General features: G+C 46.5%; 1 protein-coding gene across 1 annotated transcript in view; it reads right to left on the reverse strand.

Moving 5' to 3' along the window:
• The window catches only part of ADAMTS9 (ADAM metallopeptidase with thrombospondin type 1 motif, 9), a 164,016-nt gene that overhangs the window by 94,337 nt on the left and 47,336 nt on the right, over positions 1–22,343 (reverse strand). Inside the window, exons 12-19 of the mRNA XM_014535238.1 lie at positions 21,332–21,477; positions 13,792–13,973; positions 13,575–13,711; positions 12,042–12,162; positions 11,694–11,789; positions 2,883–3,049; positions 2,661–2,790; positions 1,476–1,602 (exon numbers count right to left, since the gene is read on the reverse strand). Of these exons, the coding sequence (XP_014390724.1) occupies positions 1,476–1,602; positions 2,661–2,790; positions 2,883–3,049; positions 11,694–11,789; positions 12,042–12,162; positions 13,575–13,711; positions 13,792–13,973; positions 21,332–21,477 (1,106 nt within the window). The remainder of the gene's footprint in view (positions 1–1,475; positions 1,603–2,660; positions 2,791–2,882; positions 3,050–11,693; positions 11,790–12,041; positions 12,163–13,574; positions 13,712–13,791; positions 13,974–21,331; positions 21,478–22,343) is intronic.

Raw genomic sequence — 22,343 nt, forward strand, 5'->3', positions numbered from 1 at the left:
CCACTGGGGTGCCTGGCTAGCCTGGGTGAGGGGCTGATGGCTGTTTTCAGGTTGGTCAACCCCCCCCCACTGGGGACCCTCACCCCATGGAGGTTTGGCCAGCCTGGGTGAGGGACTGATGGCTGTTTTCAGGCTGGCCACACCCCCTTTAGGGTGGGGGGTTGTGCCTGGCCAGTCTGGGTGAGGGGCTGATAGCTGTTTGCAGGCTGGTCATGCCCCCCCCCCACTGGGGACCCTCACCCCATGGTGGAGGTTTGAGCCTGGGTGAGGGACTGATGGCTGTTTTCAGGCTGGCCACACCCCCTTTAGGGTGGGGGGTTGTGCCTGGCCAGTCTGGGTGAGGGGCTGAGGGCCGTTTTCAGGCTGGCGAAGCCCCCTGGTGATGGAAGCTGCCAGCCTCTCCTTTTTTTCTTCTGGGATTTATTTACCTTCTATAATTGAAACTTCATAGCCTTGAGGAGTTCAGAGCCGGCCAGGGCGGGCGGGAGGGAAGCTTCCTGCTCGCTCCAGCTCCGTGGCCACAACCGGCTGAAAGCAGGTATCTGGGGTTTATTTACCTTCTATAATTGAAACTTTGTTGCTTTGAGTGGAGCTCAGAGCCCGACACAGCAAGCAGGAAGCTTGGCTTCCTCCATCATTGGGGCAACCAAGCCTCCTGCTTGCTCCAGCTCTGTGGCTGCCAGCCGCCATCATGGTTGGGTTACTTTGCATATAGTCGCTCTGATTGGTTGGTGGGCATGGCTAAGGTGTAGAGAAGGTACGGTCAATTTGCATGTTTGTCTTTTATTACTTTAGATTCTTTTCTGTCAAAGGAGACTAAAGCACCAACTCATCTTATCTGCATTTAACTAATATGTAGACTATACAATGCAACCTCCAGGCTACTTAATATTCAAACGTGTTACAATCAAGCTTATAGGCAAATGGGAAAACTATAGCATTCTCCACCCACTCACCCTTTCTTGCCTTAGATTTCAGACTTAAATGCAGAATTGTTTGGATCCTTAGACAGCTACATACAGATTTCCTTCCAACTCCTTCTATGAGTCCACCTTGCCTTAGTGCATTGCAACTTTCATGTGCATAAGAGCTCCCCTGGGGTGTATACACTCTGGGTGTTTACAGACTCTTCTAGGCATTTCAAGGGATAATGTTTCCCCCTTTTCTGTTGATTTTCAAACTAAACTTTTGCATAAGATGTGATGCAATCATAGTGATACCATACCTACACAGTGAATTGTGAGGGTCAAATGAAAACTGCTTTTGGCAAGTGCCATAGTTTACTAGCTATTTTTAATTCTTAAAAAAGAGGAATAAGACATGTGCAGGTGTGTGTGTTGGATAATCTCCATTTCACAGAAACACAAGGATGGGGATGAAAGACCAACAACCCCTGCTTCTGCTGCTCACCCAGAGACCTCCGGCCAGACCCCCACAGCTCGGGAGTAAAGACCATGATGAAACACAGGCCTTACCTCAGGTCACAGTCTGTGCCGCAGGGCTCAGTGATGGGGCTTGGCTGGGGCAGCCGATCACACCTTTGATCAGAAACTATGAGCTGATTGAACTCCCTGGTGCAAACGGGTCTTCGTTTCCGCTCTCCTAAGCAGGGGGAAAATTAGTCAGAGAGAGTAACCTATTCCATAAACTGTTCAGACCAGGGCTTGGCAAACATTTCCTATAAAAGGTCAGATAGTAAATAGTTTGGGTTTTGTGGGCCTAATGACCTTTGTTGAAACTCAGCTCAGCCATTATGGGACAAAAGCAGCTGCTCATAGACAGTATATAAACAAGCAGTGTGTCTGTGTTCCAATAAAACTTTATTTATAAAAGCAGAGGGTAGGCTGAAATTGGCCCCCTGTCTGTGGTTTTCCAACACCTAATTCAGACAAAAGAAAACACAATAAATAATATGTCATACGACTACTAAATTGATGTTTCTGGAAAGTGACAGAGCCTATTGGTTTGGCTTCCCAGTGTGTGTGAAACTCTTAGATGAGGAAAGCTAACAGAGCCCTCAGCCCTCAGCAAGCTTACCATGCAGCCATGTGTTGGACAGACTCAGAGAATGCACAGCAGAGAATGCAGGCAGATAGAAAGTTGTATAAACAGCATGTATTTGCCTGTTTCTTAAAAATATTTAAAAACACTGCAATTCTTTTTTTTAACTCAAAAATACCTCAAAGTGAACTAAGTCAGATATATATAGAAAGAAGAACTGTGGAATCTAAAAAGAAAACCAAGCTCAGAAAAACAGAGATGAGATTAGTGGTTACCAGAGGTGTGGGTCAGAGGTAGTGATGGACAAAATGGGTTGAAAGTGGTCAAAGCTACAAACTTCCCATTGGAAGATAGATAAGTCCTGGGAATGTAATGTATAGCATGGTGACCGCAGTTAACAGCACTGTGTTGTATATCTGAAAGTTGCTCAGAGATTAGATCTTAGAAGTTCCCATTGCAAGAAATAAAACTGTAGCTATGTGTGATGATGGGTGAAAACTAAATTTATGGTGGTGATCCTTTTGTAATATATCCGATCATTACATCGTACACCTTAAACATACAATGTTGTAATATCAATTATATGTCGATAAAACTGGAAAAGTGAACACACTAAAAGGTTACCTCACATCCCTCAAACGCAACTGGAAAGCTGATACCTTGGCAAGGTTTGCTGCAGGCCTGCCAGGGCCCATGACTGTTCCAGTAGAACTGCGGGGGCCTGTCTTCGATGGGGACATTGAAAGAGTAGTACACATTGGGGTTGAACAACTGCCCCACCGCCAGCACCTGCGATGTGCAGACAAAATGGACATGGTGTTTGCATGCCTGGTTGGCCCGAGTGGAAGCAAAGGGCTGTGGGCTTGTGGCCACGCGTTTACCTGAATCAGGAGTTCTTGTTCAATGCGGCCTGAGCAGTTGAGTTTCTCTGTGACGGTTTCGGAGCCACTGTACTCGATCAGAGCCTTCCCAATGCGGATCTCCTTCTTGGCCATTGTGATAACGAAGTTCCCATTTATGAAGTACTCGCCATCGGTGTTCGATAGCGCTGTAGGTAAGAAAACAGAATCCCACTGATTTGCCGCCAATGGCTCCCTGATGAACAATGGCATGATGCTTGGATAAGGAGTCAGAGTGCAAAGGACATGGACTTCTCAGGCAAACAGGCATGGACTCCAATCCTAGCTCTGCCACTTGCTGGCTCCAGGGCCTTGGGAAATCACGTCCTCACCTCAGTCTCCATTTCTTTATCTCTAAGACAGAGAAAACAACACCTACCCTTCAAGGCGCCTCTCAAGGGTAAGAGAAATCTAAGCATCCTGATTAGCCTAAGATTTGTTATACAAGCCCCACCATGACAAGGTTAGAGATGGAAACAAGAGTGTCATGATGTAAAAACAGGTACAATGAATTGAACACTAACAAAACGGATCCCCACGCAAATATCCCTCCCTTCTTCACATTGGCGTTACTCGGGCTCATGAAGTCTTGGTCAGTCTTCTTTGTGTGACAGATGTGGAGACCTGAAAATCCATGGCCAATCTGCCACATGTGTGCTCAAATGCCACCTTTTCCATGAGGCCCACAGCAGTGGTCAGCCTCCAATTCGGCCCAGTGACCTTTGCCGCCTGGAACTCACCTCGTGGGTCATCCCCTCCCCCATGGAATAGCACTGACCATGTAGTCACTAGGACACTGCAGAAATGACAGTGTGACTTCCAAGGCCAGGTCAAAGGCATGTGGCTCTGCCCTGCTCTTCCTTGCATCTCTGGTTTCAGGAAGAAAAGCCAGCTGCCATATTGTAAGGAAGCCTAACCATCCCCCTCGAGGGCCTTCTTGCAAACAGCAATGCGGACTGAGGCCTCTTCCAGCGGGTCCAAGGGAGGCACCTGGGAAGTGGATCTGCCGGCCCCAGTCAAGCTTTCAGATGCACAGACACATCACGCCAGAAACACGCAGCCGTGCTGCCCCGGAATTCCTGACACACAAAATCTGGAGACCGTCTGTATCTGTTCTGCGAAGCCACACGTTTTGAGATCATTCTTCAAACAGTAAAAGCTGTTCAACAGAACCACTAGTTTCTGCAAACGGCCATCCCTCCCACCACCAGCACAGATCTCCATTTCCTACACCGTTTCCCACCTGCGTTTCTCGCCACAGCACTGTTTATGCTTTCCTCCCCAAACGAGAATGTAGGCCCCCTGACGAGGAACTGGGGACCGTCTTGTTGGCTACTATGTATATGCCAGCTTCCAGAGAGCACTTGGTAGGTGCTTAATACATACTTTCTTTGGCAGAATGAATGAATATACTGCATATCTTACAAAAGAGGAAACAATCAGTGAAGCTGGAAAAATAATGTTGGAGAACTGCCTGAGTCAAGTGCCGAAACATTAGCCAACGAAGAACATGACAGTCAGTCGGACCCGTGAGTAAGGTACACAATGGACCGAAAATGGACAAGGAAGATGAGATGGCGGCTGATTTCCGAGGAATAATTTATGTATCAAGTGTCAGGAGAGAGTGAATAAAGCCCCAGAAAGTTCTTAAGAAGGGACTCCCTCTCAGAGATGACTGTTGAATTCAGATGGCAAGGAAAGAATGCACCACCCTGACATCATGACTTGAGTGGGAAACTTTGGCAGAAATATTTACCAACCGCGTTAGTCTCCATCTATAAAACTGGGCACGATAAAAATTAAAATGTAATCTTGTAGAACATAAACATAAGAAAAAATAAATGTATTCTCATACTTTTTGACTAATTTCTCAGGATAAAATCCTAATCACCTCTTTCCCCCTCGTACTTATTATTAAAGTTTTGGTTTGAAGTACCAGTCGGTTTTCCCAGTGGCCCTGCTCCCTGGATAATGAATCCTCTGGAGGACTGGGCTGGACGTGAAACAGGCACTCAACAAATCAGAGCTATCAAACATGCGGGCTCGGCAGAAAACACTAGAGAAAAGGCCCCTCACCTTTTGTAAATTGTGCCTGACTAGCAAATCTCAGCAGGAAGGGAGCCCTTGAAATACCCAGGCCATGAGTGTAGGTGAATAAAAGGAACACGGACATTTAACGCATAGATAGCAAATAGGTTTCGCCCCAGCACCCATGGCCATGGGTTGGTACTAGCTGCCCAAGAACCTACACAGGACAGGGTCCCTGCAGCTTCCTGTCTCCGCAACATGCTCATGACAATCTGTCTTGGTTGTGAGATGAGGAGGGGCCAAGTGTTTGCCTGTCAGGTCCTTGCCCGTCTTTCACTGAGGCAGGTAGCGCACTTTCCCACGCGGGCAGAAGCAGCGTGTGTGTAGGAGGGTTAGAGGGTAGGGAGAGAAGGCACGGTGCCCCATGTGGAGGAGATGAACGCGGGCTGAGGGGAGCGCTGAGTGCTTCTTGCAGCGCAGGAGCAGCAACCTCCCAGAGCTCCCTCAGCGAACCTCCCAGAGCTCCCTCAGCTGGACACTGTCCTGATGCAAAGACTCTGCAGGGTCAGGAATTAACTGCATGGAATTCTGTCCCTAATCCAGCACTTCTCTACTGGAATTCCCATCCTGGGAGCCCCATCTGGGCCCTGAGGGAAGCATACGATGCCTTCATTTGAAATGGTGGGGAAGAACGTGGAGACAGGGAAAAAGCTTTAAAAAAGATTTAAAAAAACAACAACAAACCTCCAACACTATGGCTGCTTCTTCTTAGCTCAACATTCTTTGGCAATCCCTACCGCCTACAGAATTCAGTTCACATTCCCTAGGATAACTTTCTGTACCTTCACAAATCTTATCCTGACCTATTTTTCCAGCCTCACCATTCACTCCCACCGATAAATCTCAATTTCCAGTCATGTGTATCCCCAGGTCCGGTCAGCCATATGTTTTTCTACAGGGAGGCAATACAATGATGTGTAGGGTCTGAAGTCAGACCAAAAAGCAATACAATTCTCCCCTTCTGTTTGTGTGACCTTGGGTGAGTTACTTAACCTCTCTGAGCCTCAATTTCTTCCTCTGTACAATGGGTTTCTCATAGGATTGTTAAGAATGTTAGATACGACAGGACACACCGGCTTCCGTTCCTGGCAGATCAGAATGCCTTTACATGCATCGTCTCCCTGTCAGGCCGCTATCGATGCCTAATATAGACGAGGAAAGCGTGACTTAAATATCAGCAAGTACCCTCCCAAGGCAGGACTCGTGTCAAGGAAGCCTGTCTCCAAAGCCTGCTAACCACTAGCGTTTTCTAAGAAGGACGTCAACAAACAAACACAAATTCAGGTATTCTTCCTCGTGTGTACAAATACAACCCAAATATATATAGCGACACATTTTTAAAAAATGTAAATTGTTTGCTGCTAGACTGCAGGAGCCATGTTAGTAAAGTGACCATTTAAAAATGCACGTTTCTAAGGTCGAGAAAGATCCCAGTAGGGGCTCAATCAATGATGTTAAAGGACGAGTGATTGGCTGAACCTGACATCAAGACAAGGAGGCAGAGTGCTTCCAGCCAAATGACTGTTTCCTTGTCAGTGTGAGCCCCTGGCAGCCTCATCTCTCCTGCAGCCCTTGCAGCGTGAGCCCCACCAGCCCAGCGAGACGCACGAGTTTCAACGGGTCACTGATTGGAGATGAAGTCGTTTCCATGGCACCAGGGCATCCGGAGACTCCTAATGTGGGTCCCTTACATGGTGATGGCAGGGCATGCTGCCAACATCACCCAGTTTTTCAAGTGAAGTCGCTTCTAGCCACCCAGCTGATGTTTCACGAAAAGGAAATAAGGTGTCACCAGGCCAGTCTGTAAATGAAGCTGTAATCCAGTTTTGCTCCTATTCAAAGAGCAACCGTTTATTCTAGGGGGCTCTGGGCTCCTGTCCCATGTCTCCAGGCTTCCTCTCATGCTCTTGCTGACCCGACCCTTCACCCTTCACTGCATCTCCTTGTCCCAAAGACGGTGAGCAGGGAATGAGATGGGGGTCACCAGGTGAGATGACGTTCCTGCTTTACCTTGAGCCATATCGATCCCTGTCTTCCCACTGCCACAGCTAATCCGGCGCTAAGTGTACTGGAGGCAAGTATCACAGCAACGGCTTTTTTCTCAAAAAACAAAAACCAAAAACCAGCATCCTTGTGGTTCTGGGGGCAGCGGGGCTGCAACCCAACAGGAGGGAGGGTGTGTGTGAAAGGGTGACCTTTGACAGGGAGACTTTCTGCTTCGGTACCTTGTGATGGAATCATTTCCTGAAAACAACAGTGGATTGCCCAGCCTCCCACTAATTCGATTAGGGGAGCTAATTTCCTGGCTTCCTTCCCCCCATGTTCCCCATCAGAGCTGGGCTCTCCCAAAGGCCCTCTCCCTTGGAAGCGGCTCCATCACCAAAACATGCGGATGAACTGTGGCTGGGCTGGCCTTCACACATCAGGAAGGATAAGGATGAAGGTTGCTTAGCAACGGAACAGCTGGGCATGGGCTCTTTGAGCACTTACTGCTCCTTCCTGCAAGCCAAGAGCAAACCTCTACACGCCAGATCTGATGGCATCCCTCCCTTCCTAACCCACTGCAGGGTTCAAAGGCTCCGACCTTCACTGCATCTCCTTGTCCCAAAGACGGTGAGCAGGGAATGAGATGGGGGTCACCAGGTGAGATGACGTTCCTGCTTTACCTTGAGCCAGATCGATCCCTGTCTTCCCACTGCCACAGCTAATCCGGTGCTAAGTGTACTAGAGGCAAGTAAGTATCACAGCAACGGCTTTTTTCTCAAAAACCAAAAACCAAAAAACAGCATCCTTGTGGTTCTGGGGGCAGGGGGACTGCAACCCAACAGGAGGGAAGGTGTGTGTGAAAGGGTGACCTTTGACAGGGAGACTTTCTGCTTCGGTACCTTGTGATGGAATCATTTCCTGAAAACAACAGTGGATTGCCCAGCCTCCCACTAATTCGATTAGGGGAGCTAATTTCCTGGCTTCCTTCCCCCCATGTTCCCCATCAGAGCTGGGCTCTCCCAAAGGCCCTCTCCCTTGGAAGCGGCTCCATCACCAAAACATGCGGATGAACTGTGGCTGGGCTGGCCTTCACACATCAGGAAGGATAAGGATGAAGGTTGCTTAGCAACGGAACAGCTGGGCATGGGCTCTTTGAGCACTTACTGCTCCTTCCTGCAAGCCAAGAGCAAACCTCTACACGCCAGATCTGATGGCATCCCTCCCTTCCTAACCCACTGCAGGGTTCAAAGGCTCCGAGGTGCCAGTGGTCACGCTCCGTGAACGGCGACTTCCAGGCCTGCACACTTCTCAGGTGTGACCAGAGAGACGTCCTTCTGCTCACAGGTGACTTTACCGTATGTCCCTTTAAAGAGCCATGACTGCCTCAGACCGCCTGTCGCAGATGACTTCATTCTTTACAAAAGATTAAGAAACCTCCCGTGAGGAATAAAAGTCTATCAGGAGGCCTCCTCAATCCAGGCGCCTGACCTGGTGGATGAAGCTGAATGGAATTGAGGCCCCTACATGGAAAGAGATTACTTTTCCAGGAAGGAGGAGAATAAGGGAGAACCACTCTCCCTTCCAAGGAAAAGAAAGGAGGAGGTCAACATGGCTTTTCGCTCTCAGGAAATTAGTTTATACAGGAGGTTGTATGTGATGCTGCTGATGTGATGAGGAAGTAGGGAGGCCACATGCTCAAATTTATAACCCAGTTCATGAAGAAAAGTGCTCGACCCATTTTGCACGGTGGTGGGATGAGGAACGAAGATTGCCAAAAAAATAACTTGAAAAGAAACCCCAAGAACTTTGTTAAGTGTCTTATAAAGTCACCACTCATCTAGATACTTGGACGTGGAAAGCTGTGCAGCCACTGAGTGACTGATTTCAAGTGAGACGTTATGGTCTTTAAAAGAAGGAGCGATTCTGTCTATTTCCATGGTAACCCCATTCCCCAGGAGCACACAGTGGGCACTCCATAAAGACAGCATGAGCAATGGTTGTTCCCAATTCAGCAACCATGTACCTACTTTGTGTTTGGCTTTGTATCAGGAGCTAAAGATATAACGACACAGCCTCTGACCTTAAAACCTCATGCTCATGGGGAGAAAGAAGCAACAAGCCGTCTTGTCTCAGTGGATGGCACTTCCTCCCCTCAGTTGCTCAGGTCCAAACCCTGAAGCCCCCCTCTTTCTCTCACAGGCCACATTCAGTCCATCAACAAACCAGGATGCCTCTGGCTTCACAAGATACCCAGAGTTCTACCACGTGCCACACCTCTGCTGCCCCACTTGGGGTCAAGCCACCAGCACCTCCTGGATTATTGCAGTAATTTCCCAACCAGCCTTCCTGCTTCTGCCCCCTACCCTCCCCTGCCACCTATTCTCAACATACAGCCAGAGTGCTCATTTGAAAAATAAATCCATATATATAAAAGCCTAAGCAACCAAACAATTGAGTGATCAGTTGCTATGATGTGCACCGACCACTGGGAGGCAGATGCTCAATGCAGGAGTTGCCCTCCCCCTGGCTGGCCGCCCCCCCCACCCCCCTCAGCCCCAATCGCTGGCCAGGCTGAGGGACCCCACTGGGCACAAATTCATGCACCGGGCCTCTAATATGATTATATCATGCTATTCCTGGGCTCAAAACACCATAGTACCCCATGTCTCAGTATAATCCTTGCAATGGTTACATGGCCCTTTGTGATCTAGTCCTGACACTTGTTGAACCTCGTCTAGGACTCTCCTCTGCACTCTCTCAGCTCCAGCCGCAGTGGCCTCCTTCTGCTCTCGGAGCAATCCAGACATGCTCCTCCTCTAGGGTTTTGCACTGTCTGTTCCCTCTGCTGGGAATGCTCTTCTGCCAGGTGTGTTGTTATCTCTGCTACATTTCAAATATCTCAACGCCACTGCTCCCAGCTCACCCTCAGGATCCCGGTTTCCCTCATGCTGCTCTGGTTTCTAATCGCTCATATCCTCCTCTAACAGTATATTATTTGCTCATTTTTACGTTATTGTCTATCTACCCCAGCCATTTTTAACCTGTATGCCACAAGAATTTTTAAAACAGGCAATGCCATTTAGTCAAGGGCACTGACCTCTTTTCCTTCAGATCATCAAATTTAAAAAAAATGACAACAACCAACACAACAATACCCGTTTGTTGTGAATGAATCAAAATTATACCTTTTTTTTGGTCAGATTGGCAAAAAATATATTATTTGGTGTGCCACAGAATTTTAGTAATTAGTTTATGTATGTCATGAAATGAAAAAGGTTGAAAAATCACTGATCTGCTCCTACTAAAAAGTAAGTTCCAAGAAAAAGGAGATTCCTATTTTAAATTTTTTGTTTGTTTTTGTTATTGTGCCTAGCACACATTATTGAATGACTAATTAAATGAATGACACACACACAGAAAATGCTATAATGGAGTCATGTCTAAATGTTATAGTTGATGAGCCTGCTTGACTAAAGGGTCACTGTCTATCTTAGGAAGGATTTCATGCAGACATTCCAAAATATAGATTCAACTAAGACTCATGTACTAGCTCACTATGGCGAGTGTTTGGAGGCAGCCTCCCATAGAGGCTGTATTCAGGTGGATAAACAGTTCCCGTCTGGACAGTGTAGGAGAAAGCCCATTAGCACACTCATTTCCTTTAACCTGACTGCCAACAGGGCTGCCCGATCTCCCCAGATCTGAGTGCGGTGCCGGCATGCTGCCTCTCACGGGCAGGGGTATGGTGGGGCCAGGTGACCAGCCGAATCCTCTCAGTCATGACCCCTCTCCCATGTCCTTCTTTTAATTAAAAATGGTTGGCAAATTTCCTCATCACTTACTGCAGTTTTTGGAATGAGATAAATTGGAGTGGGACTTGGCTGAGCACACTGTTGAAAGTGAACACAAGGTTGTCGGGGTGCTGTGCTTTCAATATAAGGAATAGGTATGAGCTAATCACATGCCTGAGTGTGGGGAGAGAAGGATGAAGAATCGGTAAAGTAACCAGACGGGCCTAGTCATGACACAAGAAAAATATTGCCACTATAGAACCTTTTGGAATGACCAGCTGTAAGCAAATATTGAGTAGTCCACTTTTGGTTAGAGTCGAGAACATTAACATTGAGTCAGGTAATACCTCTAATAAAACCTTTGTAAGTCAGTTATCCACAGGACAGATTTTTTGAAAAAGACTCAAAGCAATGATTTTATGCTAAACTTACAAGACAAGTACTTTGAAAATTTGATTTAGGGCCCAGGCCAGTGTGGCTTAGTTGGTTGGAGCATCGTCCCAAACACCAAAAGGTGGTGGGTTCGATCCTCCATCAGGGCACATACCTAGGTTTCAGGTTTGAGCCCCAGTAGGGATACATACAGGAGGCAACCGATTGATGTTTCTCTCTCTATCTCACTTCCTCTCTCTCTCTCAAATCAAATCGATTAAAAAATGCTTTAAAAATTTTGATTTAGGGCCTTTCTATTTTCTAAGATCCAGAGTAAATCCCTCAATATTGACTGATATAACTACATGAATCTTACATCAATACTCTGAGAGTCTATATATGTGGGAGAAATCAAATAAGTGAATTTCAAGACCAACTTCTTTTGTGAAAATACTTGACACCGGAAAGCTCTCCGTGTGAAACGCAGGAAGGGAAGTGTCCACCAACTGCTCCAGAAAACAAGAATTCCTGCCCGTGGCAGGGGCACCCATCTCACCTAAGTAGTTATCGTCCTCCAGTTTTCCTGAGTTACTCTTCTGCTGCACATAGATGCTGGTAGCACCCACTGGAATTCGGACCACGAGATTATAACCTGAAAAGAATTGGGCAGAAGTTCAGTGTTCCACAGCATGGCTCATCTCTCTAAGCCTGGAATAAAATACGGGCAACAAAGGAATACACTATAACTCTCACTCATTAGGTGCCTTATAGCCAGGTGGGTAACGTACCTTCACAAGACTGATTTTACGCTTGACATTATTACTTCTTACATATTACACAAGGTGAGCAATTTTTTAAATGGTGACCATTTTCCTTCTCGTGGGAGTTAGAAACAGAGTCTTACCATAATGTACTGCTAGGGTCCAGTTTCCTTCCACTGTTCTGCATGAAGAATTATTGCCACCGCACACCCCGCACTTATCTCTCCGGGCTTTCGAGTTTAAAACGTGATCGCATCCAGCTTGCTTTTAAAAAGAAAACATTTGAAATAAGTGGTAATTATTATAAAGATGATAAAACAACAAGTAATGTGCTTCTTTGCATGCTGGACATTCAAAATGACAAGAAAATTAAGTCAAACTTGCTATGGGAAACGTGGTCGAGGCCAGCAGCCCAGGGCACCCTGAGCCTGTCGGATGTGCAGATTTGCGAGCACCCTCAGATCTGCCGACTCGGGGAGATGTCCTGGCATGTTAACAAGCTCCTGAGGTGTTGCACCTACAGATTCGAGTTTGAGGAGCACTAGCCCACAAATAAATTGAGTAAATGAAAAGCCCACTTGGGATTGGGAAATGGAGCAGTGAGGACTGTATCCAATTAAAGAGATCACATCCAATCTTGAAGGGGCAGCGCTGCCCACTGCGGCCACCGCCGCCAGCCACGCCCACTGGCGCCCAGTGCTGACATCTCCCAATTGTCCAAGACAAGCTGGAACATGTACTTGGCGTGAAACCGCCTGTTTAAGTATTGCCGATGAGTGCAGGCCAGCAATGGCTGCAGACCCCTTTGAGGCCTGAGGCTCCCAATGGCCTCCCGAATGTCTTTAGGTCTCAATGCAAAGCAGCAGTGTAGCCTGAGCTCTGAGGACACCAGCAGCAACCCGGAGACCAGGGGGGCGGCGCTCACATTCCTGCCCATCTGGTTCCTTTGTAGGATCCAGTCTTCAGGGAGGAACTCCAGCGCTGCCACAAAATACGCTGACAAGGAGGACCTGCACTGTCAGCCGTGAGCAGGGCGTGGGGGGCGCCCTCAGGGGCTCTTGCAGTCGAATCCTCCGATTAGGAATCCAATCTGCCAGTGACCAGGAGCAAGGAACACACAGGTCATCTCCTAGCCTGGCTGTGCTAGGGATGATCTGTGACTGGTGAGCACAGTGAAATGGGATCAGCCCCTGAGAAATCACTGCTCTGATGCTTTACCATCGGCCAGAAGTGTCTCGATTTCCCTTCGAAGAGTAAATGACAGGTGTGCCTCAGGTAGAAGCTATCCTGCTTAAAATCAGAAAGACGAATCTGAGTGAGGCCAGCCCTTCCTCACCAGACCACCCTGGCGCAGAGCTAGTCAATCTAGAAACTGCTGCCAGGGAGCATTTGGGTTTAACCTTAAGCACTGAGGTTACGGTGAAGGAGTGTGTGGGGAAACTGTTGCAAGACACCTTCACAGGGAAGTTCTGTGCAGGCCCCTGAGGGGCTGAGAATATCAAGAAAAATCCACGGCAGCAGGTTCAGGGGTATTGATGCTGCTCTGGGGACCCCACTTGGACAACCACTGCCCGGAGGCAGTGCACAGGTATTAGCAGCTGCTACTCCATCAAGAAAGCCACAGACCACAGCCTGGCAGCCAGACAACAGTGACGGAAACACCAGCGGGGACTTACCCGGCAGAGGCCTTGGACACAGATATCGCTGGTGTCCTGGCTGCATGGGGTCCCGTCCACCACTCTGTCCTTGAGCTGGTAGTAGGCTGTGCTCGTGGCCACCCTGCAGAACAGCTTGCACCGGTCCTTCAACAAAACTAGAGGAGACACACCGTGAGTGCAGTGTGCCTCGTGCTGGGACGCCCTGGGCCCCCGGACCACCCCACCGCGAACTCACTTCCGCTGTACTTGGGCACCCAGCGCACGGTTGGACTGATCCCGTTGATGTTGAAGTGCTTCCCGTCAAACTGAGCACACTGCTCCTCTCGGAAGTCGCGCTTCTGCTTGGGACACGGCTCCGTGTTGCAGGACCTAAATTTCATCCTGCGCCCCGTACAGTACTTTCCACCGTATTTGGGCCTGAGCAAAGGGAAAGAACACACGTTGTTTTATAAGGTATTTCCCTCGCCCGTGGCTTCTGGTCTTCTAGGGAAGGACATTTGAAGTGGCCGGTGACAGGGAACAGGGCCAGGGCTCTGAAGTCTGCGTTTGCACTCTGCCTTCAACACCCTTAACCGTCTAACCTTGGACAAGTCACTTAACCTTGAGCCTCAGTCTTCCCATCTGTAAAATGGAAAGGTGCTATTTGATAAGGCTGTTTTAAGTGTATAACTTAAAGTATAAAATTCGAAGGCTGGAATCGATTAGCCCATTTTCTCGCCTTTCTCCCAGTCAGTTAGTCCTTAGATTTCAAAAAGGTAAAAGGTAAAAGGTACAGATGAGTAGTTAGAATGCTCCCTGTCTGCCTCTCCTACTGATAGTCTCCTGGGAAACCACCCTAAACCTTTGCATCCCACCCCCATTCATGCCCTCCATCCTCTCTTCCCACCAATAACCATTGTGTCTGTTTGTTTTACAAATAAGATGGAATAAAGGGAATAAATGTGCCCATATTTCCACTAACTTAATAGAAGCGGGAGAGCACACTGGCTTCATTGCCTTTTGTACGGCAAGAGTATGGAGTCTGGCTTGCAAAGCATCACAGTGCAAATTTAATCTCTGCATGCAACCCGTGCATGTACTTTCCAGATGTGACCCGGAGAGTAAATTATACAACACGTCTCCCAGCAGTCAGCAGCTTGCCAAGTTCATCATGGAAACTGGAAGATCAGAGTCCTAGGCAGTCTGGCTCACCCACCCGGGGCTGGTACAGCTCAGATTTCTCTGCCACCCTAGGACACCTCTCTCACCTTTCCACCTCTCTTCTGCGGAATGAATCTTTCAGAGTGATTTAGACCCTAAGTATTTTTGTTGTTTTGTAAAACCAGGCCCTGGAGGAATGGGAAATGTCTCCAAGCCCAGAGAGGCAGCCCAGAGGAGCAGGTAGGAGTTGGATCTGGGCTCCGCTCTTGGCCGCATCCTCGCCAAGTGACCATAGACAACGCTTTTAGTCTCCCTGCACTTCAGTTCTCTCCTTCTCTAACGTCTGCGCACAGTGGACGCCTGGAAGGTTAACTACTGTGAGGTGCATGTGAGCACTGCCAACCTAACCGATCCAGGTCAGCAGTTTGCGTGTTTGAGAGGCAAATGCGAGCGACAACGTGGCTTGCATCCCGAGGCAGGATGCGGTGCTCCTGCAGCGTGCCCGCGCTTCAGGCAGGGCCACCTGGCCGGGACACTGTCATTAATGTGGTCCCTCGATCAGAGATTGTGGAGTTAGGTAAGAGCGTGGGCTTCGCAGTTACAGCTGAGCACTTCTGTATAAGTCCCCTGGCCTCTCTGAGCTCTGTCCTGCACATGTAAAGCTTATTATGAATAGTTACCATGAAGAAGACTGCATCTAGATATGTGAAATGACACATAACCCAGCAGTATCTGTCTGATTGTTTTCCCATTAAACACAGTTAAATCCATAAGCTTTTAATCTGCACTGTACATTTGACTAGCCAAACGCACGCATGCTTTGCCCAAGAGAAACACAGAGGTACTTAAATACCATGCATTCAGAGAAGTTAAGTACTTTGCCCAAGGTCACACAGCTAATAAGAGAGCAGAGACAGGAGTAGAGGTCACGTTTCCCAGGTCCTTGCTCTGTGCTCTTTCTGCTACACTATCTGGAGCTATGGCCCGGAATCTTTTCTTTTTCTCTTTTGATGCCACTTAGAGATACAGCCTCAGTTTCCTGAATACCAAGCTCTTCTCTCATTATGAAGGCACCCAAGTCTCATACATACAATGTCAGGTTATGCATGAATAATAGCTCAGGCCCACATAGCTCTGCAGGTGAAGCCTGTTTTAAAAGTGCTACAAGGAAGAGCCCCTTCACATTTCCCTCAAATTGAAATGATCTTTGTGCATCGTTTTAAATGCCCCAACTAACTCTAGTGGATGGATCATTTATTTGTTGCCTGAAAATAATTCACATCTCTTTCTCTTGGAAAATACATTTAAAAGTTGATTTTTTTTGGTGGTGGTGGGGGGGGGTTCTGTTACCTAATGAGTAGCTGACTCTTGCAACTGACCAAATGCAGCAGTTCTTTGGGCTGCAAAGAGTTAATACTTGTAGGTGGCTTCCCTGCAGATGGTGACACCTTCCACCTTTGCCTGCTTTGACCACTATCAAATGGCAAATCGCATTTAGTGATTTATTTTTATAAATGACATTTTAAAAAAATATATTTTTATTGATTTTGGAAAGGAAGGGAGAGGGAGAAAGAGATAGAAACATCTATGATGAGAGAAAATCGTTGATCGGCTGCATCCTGCACACCCCAAACTGGGGATAGAGCCTGCAACCCAGGCATGTGCCCTGACTGGGAATCGAACCATGATCTGGTTCATAGGTCAATGTTCAACCATTGAGACATGCTGGCCAGGCTATAAATGACATTTTTATGAACAACTCATAGAAAACACTCTATGTGAGAGGCCATGTTTCTGAGGTTATCAAGTCGGACCCTACAGAGGGTTTGAATCCCAGCCCTGCCTCTTACTGAGAGAGCAATCTTAGGCAAGGCGCTGCATCTCTAAGCCTGCTCCCCTCCTGTAACAGGGAGATGATGCTACTGTCTGCTTCATCGGCTCAGGGAGAGTCAACTGGGTGAATCCATTCAAAGCACTTGAGTAAGGCCCGCCACACGATAAATGCTGAGCTATTACAAGGGTCTATGAACAACAGCATATGGGCTAAAATCTGGCCTGCGACCTGTTTTTTTACATAGCCAGCGAGAAAATAATGTGTGTTTTTTTTACATTTTAGAATAGTTTAAAAATTTTTTTAAAAATAGAGATACATAAAAAGTAGGTGAAATTAAAATTTCAGTGTTCATAAATAAAGTTTTATTGGAACACAGCCACTAAGATCCTCAAAGTCTAAAATACTTATGAAATTTTACAGAAAAAGTATTCGTTTATGGAAAGAGTGTGCTGGCCCTGAGCTATTCTTTTGAGTGTGCAGGGACACACTCTGAGGTGGGCAGTGGCATTCTGGTGTCTGAAACTGTGACAAATTGGCTCAGAAATGTTAAGCATTCTGTCAAGGTCACATGCCAGTTAAGTGAGATGTGCTGGCCGAGACCAACCCCGTCCCCCTGACCTTTCACTCATCATCTGGCCTCACTGCTAGGCCTCCTCTCTTGAAACAGGACTCTTTTCATATCAAAACTCGTCCTCTGATCTTATTTGCTTTTTATAATAAAGGCAGATTATATTTGATTAATAAACGTAAATTTGCCCTTTTGAAATATATGGCTTATCTTATATCCCAGCCAATTCAATCTCGGCCTGCCTTGCATGTATTGTTTAATGGGGAAGGCTTTAGCCAACTTACCTTTCAGCCCGGAAAATTTCATTTTACACTTTAGTAATTTAGCTGGGTAGGCGTATTTTTTCCATGTAGGAAAATTCTGAAAATTATAGGAAATGCAACTTGAAAAAATATTAACCACATTTTCCAACCATTAAGATCCTTTAAAAATATAGCATGTCAAATAGGGATGAAAAGGACTTAAGGAAATTGTTAGATTAATTACTATGAAAGTAACTATACTCAGCACAGCTATGCTGAATCTTCCCTTCCAGCACATATTACACAACCATGCTTACTCATACATAACAAAGAAAATTCGCAATGCTGCACAGCCAAAGATGAAGGCATTTTACAAGGACCATCACAGGTGCATTCTACCATCAAGGGAAGCCAACCTTTAGTCTGCAAATGGCTTTAAACAGAAATCTTGACTTCTATGTTTACTTACAATGAGTTAGGGCAGGCAGATTAGGGTCAGCACAAGGCAGAAATTTCTAAGAATACAACAGCAGCCCCCGAAGCTAGTGTATTTCTTAAGTTTGGAGGGTTTTAAGGAGTTAAATGACCAACTGCAGAGGATGCTGAAAAGCTATTCGGGGATTTGATGGGACGAGCCAGGAAGCAGCACTAGTCATCACTGAGGATCCTGTCAAGTGGGCCAGTCTCTGAGACTGCAGCCTCTGGGACTGGATACTAACTCATTAGTCAATGACCCTCCCACAGTAGCTAATTCTGGACATTTTTATATAAGTTCATCCAACTCAGTGTCTCAAAGAGCTTTGCTGCAGTTTTGTTACAGCCAAATGAGAGACTGATTTTCGTAGACAAAACAGACATATATGTCTACTCTCTTGTATGTAAGATTTCATCAGCAGTTGCTATGGTGAAAGCCTAAATAAGAAATATCCAGTTCGCTATCTTGTCTTTTCTTAAATCAATGAATTTATTGTTATTAAATTTAACCTACCTTCGAATTTAAAAGCAAAAAAGAAGCACTAGAAGAGGGAAATACTCTGCCGTTCCTAAAGAACTGGCTTGATTTTTTACTTTGATGGACGTTAACAATTCTATAAACCATTTCTTCCAGGCACCAGGAAGCTCAGGGCCAAACTGAGAGCCCGAAATAAAAAGTGCTGGCCACTGGCCTGACCAGGCCTCTTCTGGTTCCATTGCCGGTCTTGTTCTGACACTCTAAGTTAGAATCTGCTGGTTGTGATTTAAAATTTTGCCCTATTACATATTTCTCATAGATTGGGTGACCATATAATTAATTGTCCAATCCAGGGCACTTTGATAGAAAAAAAGGGAGCTACTGAATTTCTCCAGGACAAGAGATGCCAATGGGAACCAGAACAAATGCTCCTTTTACCTGTAGGACTTGGGTCAAATATGGAATTAAGAACAATCAATAAAGCATTTAAAGACAAAATATTAGGGCCCCATTGTCATGACGGCAAACCTGGACCACCGTATACAACCTGAGGCCACGATTTTGGACTAAAATTAGAAACATAGGGTTTATACAGCTTTCTCATGGGTGTGGCACAACCCATGTGCATAGCAAGGCCACTTTTCTTTTTCAGTTTTTATACTTTCCAGGAAAAAAATCCTCATTCAGCGTAATGTGTCTGGATGCTAAATAAATGCATTCTTGAATCACATGGATACTGTGAAAAATTAAAAACAATCCAGTGCTCTTAATAGAGACAACCTTGAATTCTGAAGTTGGAGCTTGACATTGAACTCTGGCACTGAGGAAAGGGGGTTCCCCTCAGACTGAGGATCAGGGCAGCAACCGCTTCCATGGTCCCTAATGAACCATCCGCTCTGCCAATGTCTCTGTAACAAGCTTTTAACTGAGTTTTGGATCTGATTTCGCGTTTCTGTGCCCCCTTCTCTGGTCAGACTGACTCGCTGGTCCACTGGGACCTCGCTTCAGAGGCAGTGTCCTTCCTCAGCCCCGGGCATTGTAATGAGGTGGTGGCCCTGTGGCCACTGGGCCAGGCAGACTGCATCCCTGTAAAACCCCTGGGGGCAAACAGCAAGAACAAGGGCCTCTCACTGCCGACCTCAGTGATTGGCCCCTAACTTCTGAATGTGAGGATCTTCGCTTCACTCTGTCTGTCTGTCTGGCCCAGGCCATTATGGAGGGATTCATCTCTCTCTCCCTTCCACAGCACTTCTAGAACTGCCCTGATGCTTAAAAAAAAAAGAAAAAACAAATATTTTTTTTTTGAATACAATATTCTTGAGTCAAAACTTCAAAAGTGTCACTATTTGCAATATCCATACCCTCATGATAATATAGCTTACTATAATAATAATTTGGCTCACTGTAACCACCCACTAGTTTTTAATTTTTTAAAAATTCATATTTGCTGTTGGCTTTAAATGTTTTATTTTAAAATTTCAACAGAGCAAATAGCTACATACTTGATTTTAAAAAGCAAGTTGTAGAACACTATCTAGTGTGATCTTGATTTTGTATAATGCTTATTTCATACAATACATAAAATTGTTTTTGGCAGTTATTTCTTGTGAGGGTAACTGGGGGTTAGAAATAATGATAGGAGTTTTTATATCATATACTTTTGTATTTACATTTTTTAAAGCACGTACTATTTTATACCATTATTTAAAAAATACTAAATATGGGCAAATCTAATGTTTATTAGCTTATGTACATAGCTATAGTGTTAGTTTTATAAATCAGAGTCTATATCTCATAGCTCTATAGTTGTTTTCTATAGAGACTATTAATATGTGGATGTGAACTCAATGTTGGGCTGTGAACAAAAATATGTTAAAATTAATTGATCATCATCTGTGATTTGTGCTACAGAGTATTTGCAGGACTTGCAACAGTGACCTACAGCTATTTGTTTTTTGGTTCACACAACTAAGATTTTTCTTGTAAAAAATCTGGAAGCTTGGTCAATAGCAGGCCCTTTTCCTGCCAATCAGCACCTAGTCTCCACCCCTCTGCAACACAACCCTATTGTACTGAGCCAGCCCACTCTGCTACTTCACCTGCCTGCTTCTCTCTGCATCCCACCTGCTCTCCTGCGTGCAGGCTGTTAAAACTAAATGAGTACAGCTGGGCGAATCATTTTACATTACCCCAAAGCAGCTGGCTCTTGAAAAACGGTTGTTGCTTTCTACAGCTAGAAACTATGCCGAATCTGTGAAGACTTCTTGGTGTCCCCACCTATATAGGTTCAGTGGCAATAATATCCTGTATTGTTTTCTATTCCTTTAAATTTGATACACCTTCTAGCCACACAAAATCGGATGTCATTCCTCATAACGAAGAGAGCAATTTTCAAAACCTGCTGCTTAATAGCCTCCCCGGCAAACACAGGATAACCCATGCCAGGATAGGTGCTGAGGAAACCCCACTGCCTTTACTTGGCCATGCAAGTCCTAACAAGGCTGGGCTAGTCACACGAGGGTTATCCTGAAGAGCAGGACACTCCCACGCTGTAAACGGTCAGGTTGTCTCACCTGTGAAACAACCAGATTGATTCAAAAGTAATTCCTGGCTTGGGGTTCCAGATCCATTGGGACCTGCCAATGCTGCCTTGGGGGTCTGGGTACCCTTCCCAGCATCCGAGAAGCTCACTGCAAAGGGTGCATTTCTCTATCATCTGGATGCAAATGGCCAGTTTATTTGTTTCCGCAGGAAAAATTTATCTGTTTACTTTAGTAGCGTGCAAGCTCTGGGGGGCAGTGAGCTATGCCTGCCTGTCAGAGTTGTTAAACACAAACGCATCTACTGTTGGGTAGAGAAAACTTTTAATAATAAAGGAGCATTGGAGGAAATAATAAACATTCGTTTTGGCAGCCCCAGAAGTCCACCCACTCTCTTAATTTGGAAAGAGCTCTTCGCCTGCCCCCAGCTAAACGATTCCCTTCAGGCGTTTTTCGCTCCTGCTACCCCGGCAGTGACAGGGAGGAGTTCTGGACTTACACTGGTCTGTTGCACTCCCGGACAGCGGTGCGGACGCCCCCTCCACACGTTCTGGAGCAGGTTCCAAACGGAGTCCAACTTCCCCAGGATCCATCAATCGCGGGGGCCTCCATTTCTTTGGGAACACAAAATCCAAACTTGCAGTGCTGTATTTAATAAGGGAACAATGAGGGAGAGCTCGGTGCTGAGACATTGCAGGACCCGCTGTCCTTCCAATACACCCTGTTCTAACTGACTTCCAGGTGCCGGTGGGAAAGGCTGCAGTGCCATCCGCTATGTGAGTGATGGACACTGTAGGGCTTTTAATCTCCGACTTATTGACTTTAGGCTGAGTCTTCATTTACAACTGGCTTGAATAAAGCTGGCCAACGAGTGGTCGGCTCCAGGCTGGTCAGGGTGGCCAGCTTCGAGGTGCTCAGTGAGTCAACGTGGAGAAATAAGGAGTGGAAATGGACACACTGGCTGTAGCCAGAGCCAAAACGAGTTACTGGATTTGCAGAGCAAGTCTCCAATAACAAGGCCCAGAGATGTTGCGAGCCTGTTAAAATACAATGCTTTACTGCTTCCCATGGATTTGAAAACCCATTTTTTAATGAAACAGGAAAGAAAAAAAGCTAGTTCCAGGATTCCTATATAGTCACTCCACAAGGCACGAGGACACACTAAAGCCAAATGGACACATTACAGAGAGCCCTGAGCTTTTTTGCTTTTTCGTTACTAATGGTTTCACATTCTCCAGCCCTGAGCAGGAAGGAGGCCATGGTGTTTACAACAAAACAAAACACAAAAGTCCTCAACAGGACAAGGGAGGCCAAGAAACCATCTCAGGCCTCTGCCATGGCCGGCGTGAGGCCTGACACAAAGCCGAGGCCACTGAGCAGGGGACAAAGGGAGAGTGGCAGCCCAGGCGGCAGGAGGGTGATGCCCCGCAGCTCACGCAGGTCTCCAGGCAGAGCGAGTGCGACTTATCCACAGGGAGGGCACAGGCCTGGAGCCACGAAGGCCAGGGGGG

The sequence above is a fragment of the Myotis brandtii genome, unplaced genomic scaffold (genome assembly GCF_000412655.1).
Source record: "Myotis brandtii unplaced genomic scaffold, ASM41265v1 scaffold140, whole genome shotgun sequence".
NCBI classification, from domain to species: Eukaryota; Metazoa; Chordata; class Mammalia; order Chiroptera; family Vespertilionidae; genus Myotis; species Myotis brandtii.